Genomic DNA, 17,833 nt, shown 5'->3' on the forward strand with positions numbered 1-17,833 from the left:
TCTTAACCTATGTAATGTACCCCTCCCTAAAGAGTCTGGAGCTACGGACCCCCTCCCTAAAGAATCTGGTGAACGCTTTGGACCCCCTCCCTAAAGAATCTGGTGAACACTATGGACCCCCTTTATAAAGAATCTGGTGAACGCTATGGATCCCCTTTATAAAGAATCTGGTGAACACTATGGATCCCCTTTATAAAGAATCTGGTGAACACTATGGACCCCCTTTATAAAGAATCTGGTGAACACTATGGACCCCCTTTATAAAGAATCTGGTGAACACTATGGACCCCCTTTATAAAGAATCTGGTGAACGCTATGGATCCCCTTTATAAAGAATCTGGTGAACACTATGGACCCCCTTTATAAAGAATCTGGTGAACGCTTTGGACCCCCTCCCTAAAGAATCTGGTGAACACTATGGACCCCCTCCCTAAAGAATCTGGTGAACACTATGGACCCCCTTTATAAAGAATCTGGTGAACACTATGGACCCCCTTTATAAAGAATCTGGTGAACGCTATGGATCCCCTTTATAAATAATCTGGTGAACACTATGGACCCCCTTTATAAAGAATCTGGTGAACGCTATGGATCCCCTCCCTAAAGAATCTGGTGAACACTATGGACCCCCTCCCTAAAGAATCTGGTGAACACTATGGACCCCCTTTATAAAGAATCTGGTGAACACTATGGACCCCCTTTATAAAGAATCTGGTGAACACTATGGACCCCCTTTATAAAAAATCTGGTGAACGCTATGGATCCCCTTTATAAAGAATCTGGTGAACGCTTTGGACCCCCTCCCTAAAGAATCTGGTGAACACTATGGACCCCCTTTATAAAGAATCTGGTGAACGCTTTGGACCCCCTCCCTAAAGAATCTGGTGAACACTATGGACCCCCTTTATTAAGAATCTGGTGAACGCTTTGGACCCCCTCCCTAAAGAATCTGGTGAACGCTTTGGACCCCCTCCCTAAAGAATCTGGTGAACGCTTTGGACCCCCTCCCTAAAGAATCTGGTGAACACTATGGACCCCCTTTATAAAGAATCTGGTGAACACTATGGACCCCCTTGATAAATAATTTGGTGAACACTATGGACCCCCTTTATAAAGAATCTGGTGAACGCTATGGATCCCCTTTATAAAGAATCTGGTGAACGCTTTGGACCCCCTCCCTAAAGAATCTGGTGAACACTATGGACCCCCTTTATAAAGAATCTGGTGAACGCTTTGGACCCCCTCCCTAAAGAATCTGGTGAACGCTTTGGACCCCCTCCCTAAAGAATCTGGTGAACACTATGGACCCCCTTAATAAAGAATCTGGTGAACGCTTTGGACCCCCTCCTTAAGGAATCTGGTGAACGCTACAGACCCCCTCCTTAAAGAATCTGGTGAACGCTTTGGACCCCCTCCCTAAAGAATCTGGTGAACGCTTTGGACCCCTTCCCTAAAGAATCTGGTGAACGCTATGGACCCCCTTGATAAATAATCTGGTGAATGCTATGGACCCCCTCCTTAAAGAATCTGGAGCTACAGACCCCCTCCCTAAAGAGTCTGGTGAACACTACAGACCCCCTCCATAAGTAATCTGGTGAACGCTACAGACCCCCTCCTTAAAGAACCTGGAGCTACAGACCCCCTCCTTAAAGAATCTGGAGCTACAGACCCCCTCCTTAAAGAATCTGGAGCTACAGACCCCTTAGCTCTGGAAGAGTCTGCAGGTCTTGCAGCCACGTGATATAAAATCATTCGTTTTGGGGTAAGAGCGTTCGTATGAAGCCCCCGTCCACGATGTCTTGGTCCTTTTTACGTCCAGCACGCTCCCACTTTTCACTGCAGATTCCCTGAACCATGTGCACCCCCCACCTTGTTGTATCCCAGCACTGCGAGAGCATCAATACTCGCACCGGCACTGAAGGGGTTAACAAAAAGCCTCATCCGCCCCCTCCCTCTACCGGTCTTACTCACTCCTTCTCCTACACACTGCGTAACCAAGCATCAGGGCACCGGGTACGTCCTCTCCGCTCTCATCCCAAGCTGTCCAGCTGCGCTTCAGGGATCTGTACGAGCGTCGCATATTCCCTTACGGTATTAAAGGTGGCGCGCCGTGCTTTAGCGTCGTCTAGTTCTTTTTATGGCAGCGCTCGGGACCGGAGCGGATAGCTGGGAGCTAACGATGCTGAAGGTAAGACAGAGCGGGAGGTGCAGATGCTGCATATTTGGCTCGTTCGAGGCTCACGGGGGCCGCGCGGAGATTATTGCATGCGAATTCTAAACTAGACTCTGGAGCTACAGAATATTTGAGGTCGGTCGATGGTGCGTGAGGGATCGGAGGCGTGGACGGGAACATGTGGAGATCTCGTGAGGCTGTATGGATCCGCTGATGGACATCCTTTCTAGAGGGGACACTCCCTCTTGGGAGATGTTCTCGAGTGTGTGGTCTCTCTCCATGTTCCTGCAGCCTAAAAGCAGTCATTGAGGTCTTAAGGTTGCCAGACGAACCATGTGTCAGAATGGTCAATCCCGACGCCGTGCTTTCGATGATGTGTTTGTCGAATGCGTCATGGTCCTTCAGAGTTCTCATCAGGTGTTTTACCAGGGTTACTCACTGAGATTCCCTCAGTTGTGCCAGATCCTGGTACAATACGGTAACAAACCCTGGACAGGGCACCAGCCCCCTTACTTCCCTTACATCCTAGATGTGCTATCGACCAGCCAGGCACTTACACACACACACACACAGGTTTGGCTGTGTCTATCATGTAGGCAGGTGGAAGCGATTCCTGCACACACACACACACACACTTTTGCTCGCAGCCACTTTACGGTAGGACGGCTGTAGTCAGCATTTCTGCATTGTGTGTGTGTGTGTGTGTGTGTGTGTGTGTGTTTCGTATAAGGACAGAGGGCCACATCACACGGTGTGTGTGTGTGTGTGTGTGTGTGTGTGTGTGTGTGTGTGAAGATCAATGACTCGGACCACATGCTGATTCTTAAATTGATGTCGCCCTTGAAGCTGTCTCCTCTCTGCATTTCCATTTTGCAATGATATCTGAGTGTGTGTGTGTGTGTGTTCGTCCTCCCAGAATAGCTCTGTACTGGCTGTCTCATCTAAACTGGTGAGAGTGTGTGTGTGTGTGGGAGGAGGGGGGGTCTTAATACTTCTGGCTACAAGGGAGCGAATGGTTCCCCGTCCAGGCTGTAGTCCATCTTTGCGCCCACGATGACCCCAAACTACTCCAGTTGTTACATCCTCGTCCACTGGCTGATCTGAGCCATCGACCGCTTCTTTTCACCTGCCAGAGTCTCACAGGGAGCAGTCTCACGTACGGAGAGTCACTCACTACTATCCGTGATTCAACTCTGTCAGCCACTGTAGCGGCATCAAGCGGCCCTTTCAACCATCTTCCCCTCAGGCAAAGCCAATCCCGTCTGTCAAGATGCCCAGCAGGCTGATAGCACGGCTGAGATTCGAGCACAAGACCTTAAGATTTCGCAATTTGAGAGTATTACAGGTTTAGACCAACCTTATAGTGAAGTATTGTCGAGTAACCGCATCATCCGTCATCCCATGATCATCCCTGTGTCCCTTAGTTACCGCCATGATTGATGTTTCGAGAGGATCCGTCCCCGAGTGGAAGGCATGGGCGTAATCACAGTACCCATCTAGACCCTCACAGGGATGAAGCCGTGGCAAAACAGGCACAATTCCTGGTGTCCCACTCAGAATGTTACTCATTAAGTTCCTCTCCGAAAAAAGGGAGCACCAGAGGGTAAATGGACCCCCCCCGCAAGAGCAAAGCGAGAGAAACCAGCGCTCATGTATTTTAATCAATCGTGTCCCCAATTATCTCCGCACTGAGCCACGAGCTTCATTCCATATGCAACACCCCTCTCTGTTTATCCCTGCAGGTCTACCTCTGATCCGGCTCGCCGAGGAACCGCTAGCACTGAGAGAGCCGCCATGACCACCTCGGCCCTGCGGCGGCAGGTCAAGAACATCGTGCACAACTACTCGGAGGCGGAGGTCAAGGTGCGCGAGGCCACCTCCAACGACCCCTGGGGTCCGTCCAGCTCGCTGATGTCGGAGATCGCCGAGCTGACGTTCAGCGTTGCCGCCTTCAGCGAGGTGATGGCCATGGTGTGGAAGCGTCTCAACGACCACGGCAAGAACTGGAGGCACGTCTACAAGGTCAAGGCGCACTTGAAACACATGTTTCTGGGTAGCTCAGTTGAAAACAATTGCTAGAGCTTAAACCTGCAACCTTCTGATCATTAGTTCACTACCTTAAGTGCTGATCTACTACATCTAATTTGAAACTTTATCACATGGTCAGAGCCGGGATCCGAACCCTCAACTCTCTTTCAGTTGATAGCTGAAAGTCCTACCCCATAGGCTCCCACTGTCCCACTGTCCCACTGTCTGGACAGCTGGTATTCCTCCCACCTCTAAAACATGCCAGTAGTTGGATTGGCTATTAACCTTCCCAACACTTGAATCGATTCACATTCATCTGACCCCTTGCTTTTACCCTCCGCAGGCACTGACCCTGCTCGACTACCTGGCCAAGACGGGTTCGGAGCGGGTGGCGCAGCAGTGCAAGGAGAACGCCTTCACCATCCAGACCCTGCGCGACTTCCAGTACGTGGACCGCGACGGCCGTGACCAGGGTGTCAACGTCCGGGAGAAGGCCAAGCAGCTGGTGGCGCTGCTCAGGGACGAAGAGAGGCTCAGGCAGGAGCGGGCGCTGGCACTGAAGACCAAAGAGAGGTTGGCGGGCGGGGGCACGGGCGCAGGGACGGGGACGGGCCGCGTCCCCCCGGCGTACCCGAGCAGGAGGAGCAGCCAGCCCAGCATGACGGCGCTGTACGGGGAAGGGTTCAGCCGCTCCCGAGGATCTCTGTCATCCTTTAACTGTGAGTTGTTTGACCCTACCCTGATATCCACCCAGAAATACTGGGCACAAGGCGGGCACACACCCTAAACAGAGTGCCAGTGTACTGCAGGGCATTTCTACTAGTACCGGTTCTGAGATACGTCTTGATGTCTAGTAAATCAAGTAACTAACATCGTACTCGAACCAAATCGCTGAAACCCATCGCTAAGGGGTCAATCTGTGTAACGAAGGGCTTTAGATCGGGTACAGGGGCAGACAAACACGCAGAGATAGTAAGACAGGGAACACGAGACAAGACACAAAGGTTCTGAGTTCGAATCCCAGCTCTGTCACACAGCCACAGTTGGGTCCTCTCAGTGGAGATCCCAAACAATGACCAAACAAAACCACCAAAAGTGCCCATGCCTCTTCCTCTTCCTTTGGCTTAACAACATAAACAGACCGTCCTGACCACATGCTCCTAGAGACGTGGGCGTGGCACACAAACATGACCTCCTGGAGCCCAGAGAGCCTGGATTCGTGACAGTTCTATGGGTTCCTTGCTCAAGGACTCAACAGTGCCTGCACGGCAGAGCTGGGATTCGAACTCTAAACCTTTCAATTGATTGCCAAAGCTCTACCCAACTCAAGTCATCCAATAAACGTCACCAGCGTAGATCTTCCTCAGAACATACAACGTTTGCAGAAGTTTCAATGACAGCTTTGGAATTTGACCGGGTCTCTCTGTGTCCTCAGCATCCCCCATATCTCCAAGAGCTTCTGACCTCGAGCAGACTCGTCCCCAAACCAGCGGAGAGGAGGAGCTGCAGCTACAGCTGGCCCTCGCCATGAGCCGAGAGGTAACACACGTAATATGGATATACACCGATCACCTCCTTGTTTCATATAGAAGCACTTTGTAGTTCTACAATTACTGACTGTAGTCCATCTGTTTCTCTACATGCTTTGTTAGCCCCTTTGGATCATTCTTAGCACTGCGGTGACACTGACATGGTGGTGGTGTGTTAGTGTGTGTTGTGCTGGTATGAGTGGATCTAAACACCTCACTTTCACTGCTGGTACAGCCAACAGCGCCCCGTGGGCGGCGTCCTGTGCCCACTGATGAAGGTCTAGAAGATGAGCGACTCAAACAGCAGCGATAGATGAGCGATCGTCTCTGACTTTACATCTACAAGGTGGACAGACTAGGTAGGAGTGTCTAATAGAGTGGACAGTGAGTGGACACGGTATTTAAAAACTCCAGCAGCACTGCTGTGTCTGATACACTCATACCAGCACAACACACACTAACACACCACCTCCATGTCAGTGTCACTGCAGTGCTGAGAATCATCCACCACCTAAATAATACCTGCACTGTGGTGGTCCTGTGGGGGTCCTGACCATTGAAGAACAGGGTGAAACGGGGTAACAAAGCATGTAGAGAAACAGACGGACTACAGTCAGTAATTGTAGAACTACAAAGTGCTTCTATATGGTAAATGGAGCTGATAGAATGGACAGTGAGTGTAGAAACAAGGAGGTGGTTTTAATGTTATGGCTGATCGGTGTATATATTTAGACGTAGCCCATTTCCACCTGCTTTCTGAGTAATGACGAATGCTGTTCCTCTTACCCAGAGAGCGAAGCCGGTCCGCTCCCAGTTCCAGGCCATAAACGGCTCGTGGCATAGTCAGGACTCGAACCCACAAGATCCGGATGATCGGGTAAACGCACCACCAGAATCCTCTCATCAATACCTGTTAGATAAGTGTCTCATGTTTGTTACCCTGCATAAATACTAGCAGAAACGTTACTCCTCATGTCCATAAATATCATGGACCTTCCTGACTGGTTTCCACACAACATCTCCGTAACGTATTAGGGCTAGACTAGACAAGTAGGGCGGACACGTGCGCAGAGATGTTATGCTAAACGTTTGGTAATAGAATAACACAAGACGAGACAAGTGAACACGTAAGCTAAGCTAACCGCTAAGCTAATCGCTAAGCTAACCGCTAAGCTAACTAATTTACATTTACATTTTCAGCATTTAGCAGACGCTTTTATCCAAAGCGACTTACACAGTGAGCGGAACACAATGAGCAATTGAGGGTTAAGGGCCTTGCTCAGGGACCCAACTTGGTGGTGGCGGGGCTTGAACCGGCAACCTTCTGTTTACTAGTCCAGTACCTTAACCACTGAGCTATCACTGGCCTTGTGATTAATTAACTAACACTAATCTAGACACACATGAACGTGAACCTAAACCCTTAGCTAAGCTAACAAAGAACACTGACTGACAAACAGGACTAGCAAATGCACAGAAGCAAGCTAACAGGAGTAATGTGCTAAGAAGCAAACGCGTGGCAAAGGCAAAGCTAATCGAAATAGTCCCCGCTGGCGGACCCACAGCTGTCCTCTTATATCTTATATGCCTGTGGGTAATTAGCCACAGACCAATCACAGCGAGGGGGCGTGGCAGGTGCGCACGTATGCTGGACAGGTGACCAGCTCGCAGTGAAACCAACACAGCCGATGAAACTAGCTGCGCAAGCTAAAAATGCCAACCAACAACAGTGCTCTAGTAGTTAACGGCACCAAGTTTGAGATCATGCCGAGATGGTACAATAAACGTCCCGGTTTGGGGTGGAACCTGGACAATTTCACTCCAAATGCTGCAGGGTCAATACGGGCGTCTTCTACAAAGGTTCATCTACTTATAGTTACTAAAGATCTTTAATTTATTGCCGTGAACGTTAGTATTTTTTATTTATCAAGCAGTACATAGGGTGCACTATAACCGCGGGTCAAATTCAACTTGTCTAAGTGTTACCTTGGAATAGACACACAAAAGTTAGTACCCTAGATGTTGTAGTGTTGTAGGGAATCTAAATCCACTGTGCAATAAGTGGGTACAGGTTTGCCTTACTTGGGTTTCTATCCTCTACCTGTAGGACCAGCGCAGGGGTCAAGGAGACGAAAATACCAGAAGAGAGAACAAATCCAGACCTGGGAAGGTAACAGAATCACGTCTATATTATTTATATCACAAGTTATCAAGAGGAAAACCAACTCACCTGCATCAGTATTATGTACGGAGAATCACGCACTACTATCCGTTATTCATAACCTCTGTGCAGATGCCACCTACCAGCCAGAGAAAGCAGCGATTGCTAATAAGGGACCCACCCTCAGACACAACCAATGGTGTCTGTGTAGATACGTGACCAGCAGATAGCACAGCTGAGGTTCGAACCCGAGTTAAAATGCTTGTGTTATTTGTTGTCTGTTCTTCCAGTCTGCTATTGTTGACCTGGTGGACATATTCGGACCATCTAAAGGAGCATCTGGTGAGGACCTTTGGGATTCCCAGCCCACCTGTCCTTCATCCTCTGATCCCTGGGAGTCCGTAGGTTGGTTGGCTAATTTACTTCTAATTATTACTGTCCTACAATGTGGTAAAGGTCGCCAGGTTCGAATCTATGATAAATACGCGATCTCTTCTAGCTGCGGTTGACTCTGGCACCCCTGTGGTTGGTAGTCCATGGAAACCCGGCATCTCCTCCAGTAGCCCTGACCAACAGTGGGTTCCTAGCAGTTCTCCACCAGATCCTTGGAAAGCCCCGTCCAGCAAACCGACCCCTAAGTCAGCAGAACAAACCTGGAGGAGTCCGTTTTTCATCTCCGAGGAAGAAGAGCCGAGAGAAAAGCAGCCGAACAGTGTGTTCAGCCCTCGCGCTGAAAGTCCAGCAGGTACCGTCGACACCGCGTCTCATGTCCCAGCTGAACTCAGTTTTTTTATCTGCACCTTCGTTGACTTGATTCTATTCCGTCCTCTCAGATATAGGCCCGTTTTCTGACCTGATGGTAGGGGAGCAGGTTAACGGTGGACCCGAGGACGGTCCGATTATCATCGAGCACTCGGCTTACGGTCCTCCGCTGGCCCCGGCGACCCCCAGAAAGTGCTGCGCGTCCGAGGCCTTTCTCGGCCCGAACGCCGCCTCACTTGTTAACCTGGACACGCTCATCCCGTCCAAACAGCAACCACAGCGACATGCGCTCATCCCCGCCAACCCACCCACCAAGAGCAAGAACCCTTTTCTTTCAGGTAAGAGTCTAAGTTACAGACACATGGACGTGGGGAATTTTGTATAGCCAGATTCAGAGACTAACTAGAGCTGAACCAGAGGAGCAAGCAATGCTGTTAGGGTTAGGGTTAGGGGTTAGGGTTAGGGTCAGATGAGTCTTCAGAGGTAGGAACATCAGACGATGCATCATTAGATGGCACTGTTATTAAGGGTCAAAGAGGTACATGATGTGAAAACAGGACAAGTCAAGGAAGCCAGGTGGAGTACCAGATTTATCTGGTCTGTAATTTAAGGTTCGATACCAGGTAGAACTGGACTGAAGATTTATGTTATTATTATTATTATTATTATTATTATTACTATAACTATTGTTATTAATATTAATATTATTATTTATATTATTATCATTATTACTGTTATTATTATTATTATTATTATGTTTATTACTTATTATTTATTACTGTTATGTATATTATTATTATATTATTAATATTATTTACTATTAAATTATTATTATTACTGTTATGTATATTATTATATTATTATTAATATTATTTACTATTAAGTTATTATTATTACTGTTATGTATATTATTATTATATTATTATTATTATTATTAATATCATTGTTCTTATTATTATTTATTATTACTGTTATTATTATTATTAATTATTATTTATTACTATTATTATTATTAATTATTATTATTATTACTATCATTATTACTATTATTATTGTTATTATTATTATTATGATTATTTTAATTATTATTATTGTTATATTATTATTATTTATTATTATTATTAACATTATTATGAATGTTTTAGTATTACTATTATTATTATTATTATTATTGTAAAGGAATTGGACTGAACTAGAGCAGGTCGAGTAAGTAAACTAGTTTGGATTGACTGGTTACAAGTCAACTGGAGTTGATACAAGGTTTGGGGGACGATTATGAACTGGATCTCACTGGAAGAACACTAGGGGTGTACAGGAACCTGGGACTAAAACAGAAACTGGACATGTAGCTGAGTAAGGAGCTGATTTGATGACCCAAGGATTAGGACTCGATAGATGATGATGTGAATGAAACTGGTTAGGGGGTAAATCTGGGACTAGAACTGATTCCTGTTCCTTATGTTTTTCGTGTCCTCAGGTCTGAGCGCTCCCTCGCCCACCAACCCGTTCCACTGCGAGCAGCACAGGCTGACCCTGAACCAGATGCGTCCCAGCTCCACGTCCCCCCTGCCGGCCCACTCTGTGCCCGGTGCTCTGCCCTACAGCGCCTCCCTGCCTCTGGCCTCATCCCACGGCATGCAGCGGCCCCTGGATCCGCCACCGAACCTGCCCCGGCCCCTGCTTCCCCTGTCGTCGACGTCCCCGCTCCGGAATACCCCGCAGCTCCGGAACCACAGCCACAACCCCTTCCTTTGAGGCGTAGATCCGAGCTCTGAACTCTGCTTTGGACCGACCTCGCTCTCGGCTGGAGATAGACACTGAAATATGTCCGCATCCTAAATAATCGCTGAATGTAGTCAAATAAAACATACGGCTTCAGGTTTTAAAGCTTCAGCTGTCGATCAGCATGACTCCCGATGCCACCTATCGACTGCTAAGTTGTTATCTGAAGGGACACACAGCCGGCGGAGCCACAATGGGAAGGACCACAATCTCACCAAAAGCTTACCGGTCTTTTTTGTTGCTTTGCGTCTATGGAAACTTCAGGGTCCAGCATTGATTGTAACCCTTGCCCGTCCCTCACAGAACCATGTGCCTGGCTCACTGACTGTCCCACGGTGTATCGGGGGCCACCTTGGTGGAGCCCCGACCTACAAAAGCTGCACAACCAATGAACCGCTTACAAGGAAGTCGATTGCCAGACTAAAAATGCTAAACTACCTGCTGTTCTTCTGATAAATGAAGTATTTATTTATTTATAAACATAAGCTTCTGCATTTTAGGGCCATCAATGAATGTAAAACTGTGTTTTTATCACCATGTTCTGCAAATATATTCAGATTATTCTAAACTCAGAGTTGTAGTCAGTTTGTAGCCTCAGGAGTTGCTTAAAATTTATGGAGATGCAAGGTCGCTGCTTTACTAGCGGCTGTCCACAGAGCTGTGAAGTAGGCGCCATCTGGTGGCTCTGCTGTGGAACTGCAGCAAAACTAGTCCCTAGTTTGCCTGGCCGAGAGTTAAGGGAGAGACCGAAACTCAACGGCTGTTCGGGGGAACGTGTCCGTACCTGCACACTGTGATGACCGTTTGTGGCTTAGCAGGTTTCAGCTGTACCTGCTAATGTGTGTGTGTGTGTGTGTGTGTGTGTGTGATCTGAAGCGTAAAAACAAGGGTTGCGTTAGGTCGAGCGCCACAGAACCAACCAGCAGCAGAGTTTATTCCTTGTAGATCTTTTTATAAATATGCTGTATCCATCTGAAATACGTAAACACACATACAATACAGAGGTGGGATCTGAGTCCGAGGTCCCAGCGACCAGTACGCTGCTGTGGGCGCACAGTGTTGACGTTTCTCCAAACTTTACGGTCCACGGCGAGTGTTTTAGCCAGGTTGAGAGCCAGACGAAGGTTCGTTAGATCTACTTCAACTTGTTTGGACCAGAGGAAGGATAATCGAGTTGACTTGCAGGGGTACCAAATGGTGCGGTCTAGATTCCAAGGACCCTGATTGGAGAGGACTATCAAATACAGTAGACCCCTGGAACCAAATTTGTCCAGGGAAAGTATGGTGACAATGCTAGGAGGCCAAAGCAGACCACTGTTGGAGCATTGCCTTTATCTTATATGAGGCCAGTATCCCTAGTGGCCCCTCAATCTGCAAGTACTAGACCTCTAGATGCTAACATCTATAAATTGGCATTTTGTCAATGGTCTTCCAAGGGCCTCGAGTTAACATTAGGCTCAGGAGGACGTCGGGTCTAGGATTTCCTTAACAGAAGGGTGGAGTTGATGCAGCAGTGTCTTCTAATCCTGGTGGTTAGCTTCCAATGAAGGCTTGAGGAACACCATCCCATCTGCAAGTATTTGACCTTCACCAGTTCACCAGCAAGGTCTTTTCCTCAAAACATGACGACTAGGATCCGAGTCTCTTTTCCTCTGGGCATTTTGTTGTACATGTCTTCTGGACTTTGCCTGACCTGTGAACTTGGGTTTGGAAGTACAGACTGGTTTATCTTCAGGGCAAAGGATGGCTCCTAATGATAGATGGCTGCTATCATCGGTTGAATTCTGGTTTTGGAAAGTGTCCATTGGATTAATGCTGCTGCTGTTATTACTGTGAGGGAGACCTGGTGTGGTTTGATGGTTGCAGAGGGCACTATCAGTACCGTCGGTGGTGTATTTATTGAAATGTGTGCTGGTCTGGGCTAGCTGACACAACGCAAAGGCGGCCATTTGCTCCTGCTCGTCTATGGGATCCTGAATACTGGTTGCGTCCTCAATCTGTGGATGATTATGTGTCTGGGTTTTTGATACAGGAAGACACGAAGATGGTTTCGTAGAGAGGTCGAGAGGAACCGCAGGAACGTTGGTGTTAATCAGGAGATGGGTTGGTGTGGCTGATTTAGCCGACGTTTCCTCGGAGAGGTCCAGTGGCGCCAAAACGTCGTTCACACCTTGATCCTGTTCCGTTAGCCTTGATGTGATGAAAAAAAAAAACCAATTGTGATTCATTTCCTAACGATGAGTTAATTATTTGACCTTTATAGATAATTATCTTACCTGGACCATTTTGTCGTAGAGTTCTGTGTCGTTAATCCATGTTCAACTGTCTGCCTATAAGAGGACACTTTACCCAGAAGTTTCTTGGAGTTGTCGTCCACCTGGGTGTGGTCTTCTGAGCCAGGTGCGTCCGGAGAACCAGTTGCGGGCCTGCCCAGTCTTGGGCTCATTTGAATGCCTTTGCTTTCCTTGCTGCAGGGTCCCTGATCGAGCGAGGATCTTCTGTGGGCCAATGAGTACGGATCGAAATAATTACTGGGCACCTGGGCGCCCACTTCTGGGTAGGAAATGACGTGACTGTGGTCTGGAAGATGGTACATGCCCAAGGTAGGAGAGGGAGCTGAATTGTAGGGTCGATAATAGTGATCCAATGTAGGAACTGGTAATAATTGGTGTACTCTGGTGAGCGGTGTCTCCATTGTGTAAGGAAAATGGTCGTAGTAATTGCCTCGAAGAGTAAAATGTGAGTAAGAAGGAAGTCCAGGATAACGAGGATGAGGGAAGGCATGATGAGGATACTCTGAAGCTTGGCGCAAAGGTCCTGTCTCCTTGTTTTGGATTGGGGGTTTCCAAGCAGGATTTAGGATGGACCCATTGGTCGCCGGTGCATCCAGTAAAGACCTACATCGTTCCTTGGGCATATTTGACATTTCGGTGACTGGTTCCGCAGGAGATGCCATCTCTTCATCGTTACTTAGTAAGTCCGCATGATCGAGCTGCTGGACTTTTCCGGTCGTTTCTCCAGAGGTCTGGAGGTTCTCCTCCTGCTTAGAAAGCAGCAGAAGTGAGTTCTTGCACAGGTCGTACTTCATGTGGTTGAAGAGGTGGGATTTTTCATTGCAGGTGAACGGACACTTGAAGCAGTGGTACCTAAAGGGTTTGCCTTGGGGTCGAGGGATGTAATGGGGCTTCTTGGGCTTCCGTTCTTTAGCGGAGGTGCTCATCTCAATCTCAAGGGATACTCCAAGTAGAAACCTTAACAAAAGAAATCAAGAGGTTATGGACACCGAGTCAAATTTGACATCTTGACAATTTGACGATTTGTGCTGCTTTGTTCGCGTACACGTGATTCGTATTGTTTGAACAGAAGCCAGCACCTGAAACTCGAGCCTGCGCTAACCGTTGCCCGGAGCGCCACAATGACAGCTATAGACGTCTGGCCTCGGGGTGTCAGCGATTATGCAAATGAAAAGGATGTGGGATCTCTCTGCACTTAGTCTCAGCACCGATGGGGCTCAATTTGCATGAGTTAAACCCCAGGGAGGGTAGGGAGAGAGTACAGGATTTTCTTGCTGCGTTGAGTAAAAGCACCTGCCGGGTCGTTCCTATTCGTCTCTTTTTACAATCCACATTCTGCGCCGTTCTAATCAACTCTGAATGTCTGTAGAGACGATTGGTTGACCTCCAGCAAACTTCCGTCCGAGTCCCAAATTCATCCCCCCAGGGGATCTGCCACCTATGCCGGGGGATGAATTTGGGACTCGGACGGAAGTGGACGGCCGTCTTCCAGTGAAATTTCGTCCAAAATTCACCCCGGGTCACCACCATCAGAGTGTCTGGGCAGACCCTCTCTCCCTGGGTGGGCTCTCTCTCCCTGTGCAGGCCCTCTTTCTCTCACTGGGCAGGCCCTCTCTCCCCCTGGGCATGCCCTCTCTTACCCTGGCTCCTACAATCTACTGTGCCACATTCCACCCCACCCTGCCACCGTGTTGCAAGGAGTCGTCCCTCAGGTTGATCCGGACGCCTCTCGTGATTGGTATCACGCCCGTTTCTACAGACTTACAGAGGGAAGAAACGTATCAGCAGGTGGGTAACAGAATAATACCAGAATAATAATTCGATGAGGTTGGATTGGTCCGGATTTGGAGTACAAACACACAACATGAGCAAAAATAAGAGTATAAAGCACCATAGTACACTTAACACTTTTACTAAGCAGTCCTGCTATTGTTATAATTAATACTAGTAGTAGTTGTTGTAGTTGCAGTATGATCATTCTTACCTGTTTGGAAGATGAACAATATTTCGCCGTCTTAATCCGTCTCTGATGATAAGTTCTATGTTCTAGACCTCGACCTGCTCACTGATCATAAAGTCGACCGGTACGACCTGCTCCGTCTACTTAAAACACCAAGTGTGTGTGTGTGGAGGTGTGGTTTAAGGACAGTTTAAAAAGCCCTGAGGCAACGTGGACACACCTGACATAAACTGAGCCTCCAGGTAAAATTACAACACACGTGTACACACCAACAAACAGACACGGCTAACGTAATGTGATCCATGATCCACGTTTAGTGGCACTTTCCATTGCCAAGAGACCCGAACTGTACCCGAGTACTCGTGCTAAATTTGAGGGACCAAGTGTATGAAAGTGGGGTGAATGGGTGGAATGAAAAACAATGCACATGGTCAAAGTGGCCAAATAGAATCGCAGGTAAAGTGAGAGCTGTATTTATCTGTCTGTCTGTCTGTGTATATATATATATATATATATATATATATTAGGGCTGTCGATAATGACGCATTAACGCAATCTCAATTTAACTCGATTAAAAAAATTAGTGCCGTTAACGCAAATTCTAGTTCATGTTGAGACTTGACTGGTAGAACAAACGTTTTAATGTCGGACTTGGCACCGTTGTTTATTTGCGGTTTGTTAAAATAATATAACTAAGCGTTGTAGTGATGCACTTGCATAATAAAGAAATAAATACACGCTATATTCACAAGTTGTCGGGAGCAAAACACTTTATTACTTCTGTTATTGTACCGAATAGCGCACAGCTGAGTCAAGCACGCTCGTCCATGAACTATGGAAGCCCCAAAGGGTCAAAACACACTCACTTCGTGTAGAAACGTCCTTACTACAGTATCTATATGTATGTATTTGCATATGTGTACTTGAGTATGTGTGTATGTATTTGCATATGTGAATATATATGTATATGGGTATTTACATGTGTGAATATGTATGTATATGGGTATATATGTGCATGTACTGTATATATGTGGCTATATTGGCCTAATTGTGCAATATTGTCACGTCACTTTACTATTTAATAATCTGATAGTTTAATTACTATTCAATTTTTACACTAGCAATATACCTTATGCATCATTACAGTTATTCATTTTATGTAAATAACAAGAAAGACTCGGTTCTATTTTTTTCTGTTTGCTTTTGTTTTGTTTTTGTACTGTTAATTATTTGTTGTATTATGCTACTGGGGCTTTAATTTCCTTCAGGATCAATAAAGTATCTATCTATCTATCTATCTATCTATCTATCTATCTATCTAATACAGTATCTATCTATCTATCTATCTATCTATCTATCTATCTAATACAGTATCTATCTATCTATCTATCTATCTATCTATCTATCTATCTATCTATCTATCTATCTATCTAATACAGTATCTATCTATCTATCTATCTATCTATCTATCTATCTATCTATCTATCTATCTATCTATCTATCTATCTCTCTATCTCTCTATCTATCTAATACAGTATCTATCTATCTATCTATCTATCTATCTATCTATCTATCTATCTATCTATCTATCTATCTATCTATCTAATACAGTATCTATCTATCTATCTATCTATCTATCTATCTATCTAATACAGTATCTATCTATCTATCTATCTATCTATCTAATACAGTATCTATCTATCTATCTATCTATCTATCTATCTATCTATCTATCTATCTATCTATCTATCTATCTATCTATCTATCTAATACAGTATCTATCTATCTATCTATCTATCTATCTATCTATCTATCTATCTATCTATCTATCTATCTAATACAGTATCTATCTATCTATCTATCTATCTATCTAATACAGTATCTATCTATCTATCTATCTATCTATCTATCTATCTATCTATCTATCTATCTATCTAATACAGTATCTATCTATCTATCTATCTATCTATCTATCTATCTATCTATCTATCTATCTATCTATCTATCTATCTATCTATCTATCTATCTATCTAATACAGTATCTATCTATCTATCTATCTATCTATCTAATACAGTATCTATCTATCTATCTATCTATCTATCTATCTATCTATCTATCTATCTAATACAGTATCTATCTATCTATCTATCTATCTATCTATCTAATACAGTATCTATCTATCTATCTATCTATCTATCTATCTATCTATCTATCTATCTATCTATCTATCTATCTATCTATCTATCTATCTAATACAGTATCTATCTATCTATCTATCTATCTATCTATCTATCTATCTATCTATCTATCTATCTAATACAGTATCTATCTATCTATCCATCCATCCATCCATCCATCCATCCATCCATCCATCCATCCATCCATCCATCCATCCATCCATCCATCCATCCATCCATCCATCCATCCATCCATCCATCCATCCATCCATCCATCCATCCATCTAACCATTGTCACAATACAACCACAGAAAAGTGTGTTACAAAAACTCCCTTACAGTTGTCCCAGCAGTTTTTAACATAAGTACATTTAGCATAAACTGTGTTCACCATTTTAATTGTAACATTTCACTTAAAAATCCTTCTTTTCTATAACATTTACACAGATTTTTTTAAATGCGATTAATCGCGATTAACTACATGAAATTCTGAGATTAATCGCGATTAAAAATTTTAATCGTTTGACAGCCCTAATATATATATATATATATATATATATATATATATATATATATATATATATATATATATCCAGCTATCTATCTACCTGTTTATCTATCCATCTATCTGTCTGTCTGTCCATCCATCCAGCTTTCTGTCTGTCTGTCTACCCATTCGTCCGCCATACGTCTATTTATCTATCTGTCTATCTACAGCCTCACCTTTAGCAAACTCCTTCTTCTTTCCCAAGAACCCTTGTGCAATCGTAAACGGACAGAAACACAGTAGGTGTGGTATTGATACCCCTGGGTTTGTAATGTGTGGGGTACCATGCACTTGACAAGGGGCAGGGGGGCAACCAAATGTGGCACCAATTTGACCACAACAGAGTACCATCAATCTACAAAGGGCCATAAAGTACCTGAAGGAAACCCCCACAGACCACGGATAAATATTATCTGGCTA

General features: G+C 45.4%; 2 protein-coding genes across 2 annotated transcripts; one reads left to right on the forward strand and one right to left on the reverse strand.

Annotated features, from left to right (window-relative positions):
• The first annotated feature begins 3,967 nt into the window (after positions 1-3,967).
• epn3b (epsin 3b) lies at positions 3,968-10,988 on the forward strand. The gene is made up of 9 exons (XM_063010734.1): positions 3,968-4,195; positions 4,545-4,920; positions 5,637-5,740; positions 6,521-6,607; positions 7,838-7,900; positions 8,182-8,296; positions 8,391-8,636; positions 8,725-8,991; positions 10,131-10,988. The coding sequence occupies exons 1-9, from the start codon at positions 3,968-3,970 to the stop codon at positions 10,406-10,408; spliced, it is 1,764 nt and encodes a 587-aa protein (XP_062866804.1). The 3' UTR covers positions 10,409-10,988.
• LOC134328499 (zinc finger protein 750-like) lies at positions 10,754-13,655 on the reverse strand. The gene is made up of 3 exons (XM_063009590.1): positions 12,712-13,655; positions 12,129-12,625; positions 10,754-10,803 (listed from the first exon to the last, which is right to left on the reverse strand). The coding sequence occupies exons 1-3, from the start codon at positions 13,653-13,655 to the stop codon at positions 10,754-10,756; spliced, it is 1,491 nt and encodes a 496-aa protein (XP_062865660.1).
• Positions 13,656-17,833: the final 4,178 nt, after the last annotated feature.

This window comes from Trichomycterus rosablanca, chromosome 15 (genome assembly GCF_030014385.1).
Source record: "Trichomycterus rosablanca isolate fTriRos1 chromosome 15, fTriRos1.hap1, whole genome shotgun sequence".
In the NCBI taxonomy this organism is placed as follows: Eukaryota; Metazoa; Chordata; class Actinopteri; order Siluriformes; family Trichomycteridae; genus Trichomycterus; species Trichomycterus rosablanca.